The following is a 10,497-nucleotide window of genomic DNA, read 5'->3' on the forward strand; positions in this document are numbered from 1 at the left end:
AGAGAAAAAGGAATACAAGAACTCACCATAGTAAAACTTCTGCAATCTTGTACATAACAGAACAAGCTACACCCAAAACCAACTCCAATCAGCAACAGGTAGGACAGCCAGAATATTTCACCCCAAAGCTCTGACATTGCTTTTTATTTCTGTGCTACATCAGCTGACATAGCATGCTTGTGACAAATATATTTTAAAATATAAATATCCTTACCCACCTTATAGCAAATTAAAGCTAAGTAATGTTGGATAGTTCTTCTAAGCGATCACAACTTGTTCAAAAATATCCCTATGGTTTCGGATCTATGAGCATAGTGCCCTGTCATATCTCAAATAACTTTCCACAAGACAAACTTTAGCAGTCAGGATCATATGCTAATACCACTGCATTTAACAAAAACAAACAAACAAATAAAAAAACAACCTTACAATCAAATTATAAGCTAGGACCATTCTCTGTTCACAGAAGTGCACTGGTAGCTGGAATTGCAAAGGCAATCCATTTAATTAGCAACAGCACAAATATTACATGATATAACTTCACAAGCAGCGGCGGGGGGGAAACCTACATGCAATTTAAGTACACTGCTGTCTTAAATCTCCCATTATTCAGTTTGGAATTGTACTAGAAAACTACTTCTAAGATGATGATCTGTGACATTAAAAAAAAAAAAAAAGTTTTGTGCTCTCCCTCTTACTGGAGAGCTGTTGCTTATCATTTATTTTATGACTAGAAAATGTCTAAAAAAAGGAAAGGAAGATTTTTCTTATTTAACCTGAAAGTGCAACATTGTTTAACCCTTTTCAACATAACTGCAAGCTAAAACATCTTGACCAGAAAGCTATTCTAGCATAAACTGTTTGAACAGACAAAGCCCTGTTGACTAGGATGTCAAACCTCTTCTGGTACCTAGACAGGGAAGGCTGTAATTGGATTTTATTTATTTATTTTATTTATTTAAGCAGTATATTTTACATGCTTTTATATATCTGGTATCCTACTTCTAGCAGCAGCCAAAAGTTAATGTCTAAAACAGGGCATAAAACCAGGGCAAGTATATAGGGCAAGCATATAGACAAGTATATATATATATATATACACACACACACACACACTATCCAGTCTACATCAATCTTGCCTCGGGTGATGAAGTAAAAATTCAACACTTCAGTCACCACTCAGCTTCATCATCTGATATGCAAAAGTCCACTAATTTCAGCTCCCCCAGAAGAGTCATCAGTAAAAAGAGAGAACAAAAGATTTGACTTCACTGTTGCTTTTGAAGGATGGGAGGCTGGAAAAAGTTATTTTTCAGCAAAGGTCAAAGCTGAAACTTGAAATCCCTACTCTTAGGGAAAGTATTAAAGCCACCTAAGATCACAACAGATCGGCCCTACAGCCTAACATATCATCAGAAAACAGACAAGCCTATGTGCTACCATTGTGTGGCCTCACACGCAGATACCTGGGTCACTAACAAGCTAGTGGAAGCAGCAATTCCTACCAAAGTTACTGATACTACCTCCTTTAGCACTCATATATTCCCAGAAGAGAACTCATCCAAATCTTAGCTTGTGAAATGTGACAGAATCAGAGTGCACACCAGCAGAAGCTGCGCGGAATTACAGGTCTCTAGGGTCACATTCCACCTGCTCCAAATATAATAGCCCTGAGTGCCTATGTGCCTACTACAATCTCTTTCACACTTACTTCTGCCATATCCCCCATAAACTGGACATTGTGCTGTCACTGGTAAATAAAACCAGATTACACTCCACAGTCAAACCTCCTAAGAAACCATTTCTACAACAGACATTGAAAATACCCTAGTATTTTGATATAGGCTCAACCAATGCACACAACAAGTAACAGATTCAGGTACTAATGGTATGTAGACAACAATTAACACACAGAAACAAATCATAAGTTCTGCCCTTTTATTTTATAAAACTGCTCTCGTATTTCTGTGCCTTTCCATAATAATAGCTTCTTATATTGCAAATACTATGGATCTGATATACAAAGTATTTCAGCAGGAAGAATATACTGTTATCAAAATCACACCTTTGTAGCTCTCAGCTCATTTCTGAACTTCTTGCTCCTCCCAGTCACTGTCCTTTCCCCCATACTTCCCTCTCTGTCCCTCCAAACACAGATCTTTCTTTGTAAAGAAAGTAAGAGAAATTCCCCAGCAACACATGAAGAAAAATCACAGGACAGTTGTTACCTTGGCGGCCCTCATCATTGGTAAACAGGCCAGTATCACTGCTGCTGCACACACTGCTGGTTTCACTGGAACAAAAACAAACAGAAAAACCCACCATTAAAATTGTGGCAGATACAAAACAAAAAATGCTTTATTACATTTTACTGCTTCTCTGAGCCCAAAATACTTTACAGATCTCACAAAAATTGCATTTCAGATACATGGCTGGCTCTAGCACGGGACATAATTGCTTTCTGTTAAAACCTACCAATACTGCAGCACTTGAAAGTAGAATCCTGTATCTAGTCTAGGTCTAAGTTATCAAAAAGTAATTAATACAGTGGCATTTGCCTCAGGTACTAGAGTTAATAACCTAAGTATGACATTGTCTGGAATACTCACTAGGAAATTAAGTGCAGTTAAAAACTCTGTCCTTGGGTCACTTAACAGTTATTGAAAACCCTCTGAAGTTTTCTACTTCACATTCCTTTTCTCAAAAATGTTATACATACACATAACCCTCCCTTCAATCTACAGCAACTTTTATTTTATTTGGAGGGAAGAGCAGCTGGTACCTTCACAACTCTTCAGCTAAATACCTTAGCACAGCATGACTTCCTGCTGCTGAATGCAAACTCATTAAAGCACGCTTTGCATTTGCTGAAGCAGTTACAGGAGACTTAATTCTTGAACCAAAGAATTAAACTAGATATTAATGCGTAGAAAGCCGTTAATTGACTGTAAAGCTGGATGAACATTTGTAGCAGAAGTACATGCTCACGTTAGTCCCAAGCATCTGATGGCTTTAATGCTGATACTAAACGAATCCTTGGACGCTTCCAGCAATAATTCCTCTGATTTAGCTGAGAGGTATCAGAACAAGCAGAAGCTACTTACTGCCCACCCTCTTCACACTAAGGCCTTATAACTCAGCACTACAATCAATCTCCAGTCAGGGTGTGCTGTCAGAAAACATCTCTGGGTCCCTCTTTCCCAGGGAAATTGGATCATACTATACACCAGTATCAAATGGAGACCCCTTGACTCAAAAGGCTGAAGGATGAGGGACCACAAGTTGTGTCACCCCAAAGAATTGCAGGCACATAGTAAAACCCCATTTTGTGAGCTTGTTACTGCTCTTAGAAAATCCACTCTAAAGTGTAGCCAAATCAACTCATCATGCTGGGTACCTACAAATTCTGCACCTTCATTACTGTATAAAGGCCATTTAAACTTAAAGGATGAACAGTCTGTACATTATTCCCACATTTCAGTATGTAAGTTAATATCAGCTTTCAAATCAATCCTTTACAAAGTTTGGCCATCCATGCACCCTCCCACATATACACCACAGCAATTAAGGCCAAGGGCTGAGAACCATGAGTCATTAGTTTCGTTCCTAGCTCTCCTACCAACTCACTGTACGACCCTGGGCAAATCTCTTAGCGTGTCTGCTTTCCCTTTTGAAAGCCTTGGATTAACAGTCCTCACAAGCAGCAGATGCGAGGATTGAGTGACTGCTTCATAAGGGTTTTAGCATCCTCAGAGGAAAGGTGCCTGAGAAAGGAAAAAGCATTGTCAAGATTCCAGATCATATTAACAGTACTTTAAGCATTCTGTTGTACTGAGAGCTCTTTAGTTCCTTATAGATAGGTACACATTACTGGCAGTGCTTCACTGGAACAACCTTTCACTGATCTCACCTTCTTCACCACCCCTTTTATACTTCAGGGCTGAACACAAACTAGACTCCTACACAAGCCTTTCTGCAGGTCCAGTAAGCACTGATTAATGACCTCCACTTGCAAAGGAGGCTACTTACCTTAACCATGAAATAATGAATGCTATTGATCCGACAAGCTACTGCTATAGAGTGTTATTGATCACCCAATCTTTGGTTAAAATGGTCCTCATTTAGCAATTTCACTGTCGCAAACACCTGGAGCAAAGCATGCTTATAATTAAATAGTTTGGGGGAGTTAAAGTGAGAGGTGATGGACAGAGATCTCAGGTTTCCCCCATTTATTCTTTGGCCTGAGCTATTGTTTGTGTCAGGAGGGATATTGATTTTCTATAAAAATAAGAAAACAAGAGGCACTGAGGGGCTGCAGAAGGTCAGGCTGGGCTGGAGAAGGAGGGGAAGCTGAACACTCTGTCTTTGTCACTTGCCTTCCAAGAGAGAGGAATTTTTTCTTTACAGAGACTGGCCTCCAATTCATCAGCTTAGGCTCGTGACTGCCACTGCAGGCTGTCACCGAAACAGCTCCCCCGCAAAGGGTACAGCGACTGTACCGCATGCTCAGGATAAGCACTGGTGACACACCCAGGCCAGAATACTGTACTGGTTTTGGCTGGGATAGAGTTAAATTTTCCTCATAGCAGCTCTGTGTTTTGGATTTGTGACCAAACCTGTGTTGGTAACACAGTGATGCTTTAGTTATTGCTGAACAGTGCTTAAACAGCACCAAGGCTGGCCCTGTTTCGCACACTGCCCTGCCAGTGAGTAGGCTGGGGGTGCACACAAAGCTGGGAGGGGATTCAGCCAGGACAGCTGACCTTAACTGACCTCAGGGATATCCCACACCATAGGACATCATACTCAGTCACAAAAGCTGAGGGAAAGGTGGAGGAAAAGGGGGAAATTTGGAGTTACGGTGTTTGTCTTCCCAAGCAGTACACGACTGAGCCCTGCTGTCCTGGAAAAGGCTAAACTTCTGCCTACAGATGGGAAGCAGCGAACAAATTGTGCTTTGCTTTGCATGCATAGCTTTTGCTTTACCTATGAAACCGACTTAAGGCACAAGTTTTCTCACTTTTACTCTTCCGATTCTCTCCCTCATCCCACTGCAGGGGAGTGAGAGAGGCGGCTGTGTGGGGCTTAGCTGCTATCCAGGTTAAACCACAACAAACACATCAGCATCAAGCCAGTGAAGTCACATGGCACTGGTGGGTCAGTACAACTGCCAGTTTGAAAAGTCACGTTAAGAGTTATGGCACTTCAGCAGATTAGGAAAACCTCACATCTCTCACTAGTAAGCACATCATTCAAAGTGATTTTTCAGACAGCTCTTGTACTACGGTTTGTTCTGCCCTCAAGCCAAACCCAGACCATTCTGGGAGTGCTCGGCTTAAACCAACAAGAGAAAAAAAACTTCAGCACCCTCTTTTGCCTTTGCTTTATTACGGCTGCAGGCTACCTCAAAGAATTAAGGGACAGAAGGGCACGTTACTTCCAACAGTCTTAGCAGTTAATTGTCACCTTTGTACAAATATACAAATGGCTACTTAAACTAAGACCACTTGCTTCCTCTGTTGTTTCTACAATCATTTACAGATTAGGCTCTGAGTCATGTCATTACCCGATTTAGCACAACCATCGGAACTTTTCATGTTCCTGCACATGCTTCCTTCTCTGAAGCTCATCTCTTGCTATGTTTGGCAAACAATTTCAAAGATTTCATTTCACACGCACTTTGAATCATAATACTGCAGCACATCTTCACCCAGGAAACGACTGGGCACAGTCCCACAAGCAGACTATGAAAACTACCTCCTCATTAAGGATCCATATACAAAGCGTTCTCAGGGAATGGAGTTTATCTACTGAATACAGTAGGTTTTTGATCTGACTTCGGATAAGGCACCTTCTAGAAAGCAGAGAAAATGCTGGATGTTTTAGCATTTACAGAGATTCATTCCTACATAAAAAAAGAAAAGCAAATGTCAATGGAGGGGAGGAAAAAGAAGGTGAAAAAAGAAAAGAAAAAGTTCTGAATATACAACTTAGTTTGCCTAAAAACACATTAGTTTCGTGACACTCCCACTGCCAGAGGGATGAACAGTAGTGGAACCAATTCAGTACCAAAGCATTTCTTAAGCCACCAGATCACCACAGACTGCTTCCAAGTGCCACAAGCCTTATCAGTCATTTACCCTCTCATCAGCTTGTGATGACAACCATACCACTTGCTCTCCTAGGCATCCGATTTTCTTCTTCCTTCCTCAGGATATGACCTTGTCATACATCTGTGCAAAGTACTTCTCTTACAGTACCAGAAAAAACAGCTACAGCACAGCAAGAGCGAGGTAAGCACAGCCAGTTTCACTCTGCTGCTTGCAGTGAAGGGCTATATTTAGAGCAGCGGAGACTAAAGCATGATCCTTCACTGCCATGAGGGATATTCTGCAGTGAAGAGGGGTTTATGTATTTGTCTCTCCAACTTTGACCCTCCCTAGTGAGTCACAGCACAGATCACACATGTGGTGTCGGAGAGGTCAAATATTCCAACCCCTGGCTTTCCAAAGAGAATCCCAAGGATTGGCAGCAGATGGTAAATGACATTTGATGCAGACACTCGCACAATAATTAGCTTGAGAGCAAGGGACAACTGAGAACAAAGCAATCTCCCAGCATGGTCCTCAAGTAACAGTCCAGACAAAGCTGTTTATTTACTCTTTCAAAGGCTAGCACAAATAAAGGCTGGATGAAAGCCTGTTGGTTTAAGTTCAAGTCTGACATGATGGAACGCACTTTGACTGGGTGAAAAAATCCTCAAGGAACACTGTCTATCACTGCCACATCAGGTAAGGGTATCTCTCAGTCCATCATCACTAACATGCAACATTCAGGGGCTACTCAGCACATTCCTTCTCCTGGACTACCAGCACATAGCTCTGAAAAGATAAAAGCACTTTTCACAACTAGTAGCAAAAAAGCATTCATTAGTCTCTTGAAAAGGCCCACTTCACACACACTTTTTAAGCAAACAATAGCCACTTTTTAAGAGGGGCAGGGGGAAATGACCACTTTTTTGCTACTTCCAACCTGTATCTTACCGATTTTACTGTATCAGTATGACACAAATCATACCAATTCAGTAAAAACACAATAGCAGTCCCCTGGATCAGGACAGTGAGGATGTATTACAACCTATGCTTTACACAGTCTCCCAGAAAATACCCTTGAGAAGTTTGCACTTCCACCTACTATCCACAAAGCTCTCCATAACCAAGTGCCACCTGCCCACTCTGACAAACTGCAGGAGCTAGACATCCAGAACACTTAAATGAACTCAACATATGAACAATTATACTGGATCAAACACTTACACTTTCCAAATCCACTGTCCACTGTTTGATAGCACCTATTACAGTGGATACTTGAGGAAAGAGCAGGAGAGCATGACAAATACAGACCAACTGTTTCCTCTGTATATTCCTCCAGCTTCTAGCAGTCAGCAGTTAAAGGACTTCCTGAGCCGATCATCCATCTGGGCTGTAATGCTTAACAGCCCCTGATAAATCTCCAGATTCTGCCTTCCAGAATGTCCCAAAGTAGAAATCCGAACCTCACGTTTCATGAAAAAAGAATACTCTTTCTTTTTCATTTTAAATGTTTCCTCAGTGTCTCCTGATTCTTACACAATGATAACTAGCAAATAAATAACCCTATTCACTATGCCATTCATTAACAAATCTCCTCCATTTGATTCTCAGCAGTTCTTTTCTAACCTGAAAAATCTCTCTGTACAGAAGCGGTTTTATTACCCCAAACTTTCTACAGTTTGGGTATACAAGGAATAAAATTCACAGTCAAGGGGAAAACTTCCCAAGAGTGACACAAAAGTTCAGACCGTGACATTTACATATCTCATTTTCATCCCCTGTATGAGATTCTGCCACAAATTCAAAGTTCTCCAAAACTGGACACGAAGACATGCCAGACTCCATTGTTTGCACAGGCTCATCCTGTAATTAATGTAAGTTTCCCCAAACTTCTTTATCGTCTCGCCACATTTTCCTCATAGCTAGCCTTTAAGGACCTTATTCCAGATCCAGAGCAGAGATGCAGAACTGCAAACAAGATGTTCTGATTGAGGTTCACACAGCACATGCACAGAGGGCTAGCGGTCAGGATGGGCAATCTGATCTGTTCTCTGTTACTACTTATGGTAAATTCTAAAAACAAGAAACTGAGATAAGTTCCTATCAATCACACAACACAAGTGCCAACGGTGGATTAACTCTCCAAACCTCAGGACACCAGTATGTCACTTTAGCTGCCCAGCCACAGACATTTCAGAGGGCTCCTTGTGTAACAGAAGCCAGAAACGTTATCAGCTTGCCAACTTTTCAAGGAAGCTGTTTGGGTCATCAGTACAGCATAGACAAGAAAGACTTGGAAAAAGTCTACAGTTTAGAAGTAGCTGAGATACTTCTCCTCTTCAAAAAGAGAACAGCGCTGAATAATTTTGATAAGAACCTCTAAAAGCAAGGTATAGGATTTACAAGCAGCTGTAGCACAAGGAAGCCATCTGACTAGCACAAGGAAGAAACCCAAATCTCACCATTCCGACATGTTTTCATCAGAGCCCTGCTTCTGTTCATCAGCTTCACACTCCATCCGCTCCTTCCTTCCCCCTTTGCTAAGGAAGGGCCTGTTCTCTCCTGATTCACAAAGGCCATGACTGGAGGATGTCCAAGGGGCATTTTCTTTCCAGCGTGAAAGACGCTGTTTCTTGGCTGACTTGAACCTGCAGCCCCTCTCATAGTTCCACTCTGACACCCTGAGCTTTTGCTGGAGACTGGCAGCTACCTCTGATGTCACACGTTTGACTTTCCGTCGGCGCCTGAGAGGTCGGCAGGGTGCATTCTCTGTAAAGGAGTCTGACTCATGCCATGAGTGTTGCTTGCTCCTCAGGGTGGCACTAAGAGCTGGGTGTCGTTTCACCACTGCCATGTCATCAGAGTCACTGAAATTGGCTGTCAGCACTTCACGGCAATCCTTGACAGCTTCGTCCAAGCTTGACTCTGAAGCCTCACTGTAGCAGCAGGCATGCTCTGCCTGATGTGTGAAGTCTGAGCGTCGTTTACGACCCCGTCTCTTGCGAAGCTGACGTCGCTGCTGCCGTGGGCTTAGGGCCATCTCTTCCCATAGTTCATCCAGCTTGTTTTGTTCTGAAGTCTGCTCTAAGGCTGAGGCCAAGTCATGCACCAGTTCATCCATTGGCAATGACTACTAAAAATAACAACAAACAATTACCACCAGACGTAAGTGCCAACACATCACTAGACTACGGTATGCTACAGCTTTTGTCACGTTAACTAAGTCACACACTTACTTTGGAGTTGCTTAGGTGAACCCAATGCGGGACAACTGCTGCTTCTTGGGCTAACACTCACTCCTTCCTTTTGCAAGGGTTAAATCCCTCTTCTAACCATGGTAGCAAAGATCTCGCTCCTGCAGCAGTTGGGTCAAGTGCTCTGTGTCTGAAAAGGCCTTAAGGTTGCATCTTTTGCATTACAGCAACACACGCTGTTACACATCTTAAGGGTATGACAGCCTGCAACTAGCTCACTACCTGCTGTCGGTAAGCCACAGAGAAGGGTTAGCCTGCCCGGCAAACAGATCGAGTCTTCCAAAAAGTAGAAAAGCAGCAAAGCTGAGAGTAAAACAGGCGGTAAAGCAGACAGTTTGCAAGCCAGCGCCACTTCCAAGAGCAAAACAAGTCGCGCGGGACCCTGTGCGTATGAGACCGAGTCCCAGCTCCTACTGCCAAAAAATCCCACCCCTCCCACCACAGGGCTGTCAGCGTGCCAGTCCCGGAGCGCTGGCCAGATCCCTCACCCGCGCCTTGCGGCGGCGGCGGCGCCGGCGGGACCCCTCCCCCCACCCCCCACCGCGCTCAGAGACACCGCGCCCCCACCCCGGTGAAGCACCTGCAGCCGGCAGGCCGCCCCCCTACTCCGAGCGCCCTCAGGGAGCCGGCCACAGCGTCTCCCTCCCCCGAGGAGAAGCCGGTGCTTCTGCCGGACACCCCCCGCCCCCCGCCGCCGCCCCCACGGCCCCGCCGCCCCGCGCCGGGCCTCCCCCCGGCCCCGCTCACCGGCCAGCGCCCCGCTCCGCCAGCCCCGCGTCAGCGGCGCTTCCGGCCTCCCCGGGCCACTTCCTCCCCGCCCGCCCCGCCTGAGGGGCGGGTCCGGAGCGGCGCAGCGGCCCCACGGCCGGGCCAGCCCCCGCCGCCGCACCCGCCCCTCGGGCCCGGCCCTCCTGCCGCGCCCCGCCGTGGGCGCCGGGACAGGCGGTCACCGGCCGGCGGACCCTCGCCCTTCAGCTGCCCGGGGGTCGGGCCGGGGCTGTTCAATAGGCAGCCGGTGAACTCGGAGCACAAACTCCGCCGTCTGGCTGCGGCACCCTAATTGCGTACATCAGGGTGGAAATTACGCATCTCCTCAAGTAAACCTCACGGCGGTGTTCCCCCCTCCTCAAGCCTCGCACCTCTCCTGTCAT

General features: G+C 44.8%; 1 protein-coding gene across 12 annotated transcripts in view; it reads right to left on the reverse strand.

The window, feature by feature from the left end:
- The window catches only part of GPATCH2L (G-patch domain containing 2 like), a 60,619-nt gene extending 50,457 nt beyond the window's left edge, over positions 1-10,162 (reverse strand). For 6 of the 12 annotated variants that reach the window (XR_008822908.1, XR_008822909.1, XM_056345254.1 and 3 more), the window contains exons 1-5: positions 10,094-10,157; positions 9,329-9,649; positions 8,555-9,225; positions 3,699-3,764; positions 2,229-2,293 (exon numbers count right to left, since the gene is read on the reverse strand). Coding sequence is in view for 10 of the 12 variants with exons in the window: in XM_056345254.1 (XP_056201229.1) it covers positions 2,229-2,293; positions 3,699-3,764; positions 8,555-9,213 (790 nt within the window). In the remaining 2 variants the exon portion in view is untranslated. Of the gene's footprint in view, positions 1-2,228; positions 2,294-3,698; positions 3,765-8,554; positions 9,226-9,328; positions 9,650-10,093 lie in introns of all 12 variants that reach the window. The other 6 variants (XM_056345249.1, XM_056345248.1, XM_056345252.1 and 3 more) reach the window with 4 other exon arrangements.
- Between the last annotated feature and the right edge of the window lie 335 nt (positions 10,163-10,497).

This window comes from Falco biarmicus, chromosome 7, assembly GCF_023638135.1.
Source record: "Falco biarmicus isolate bFalBia1 chromosome 7, bFalBia1.pri, whole genome shotgun sequence".
Classification (NCBI taxonomy): Eukaryota; Metazoa; Chordata; class Aves; order Falconiformes; family Falconidae; genus Falco; species Falco biarmicus.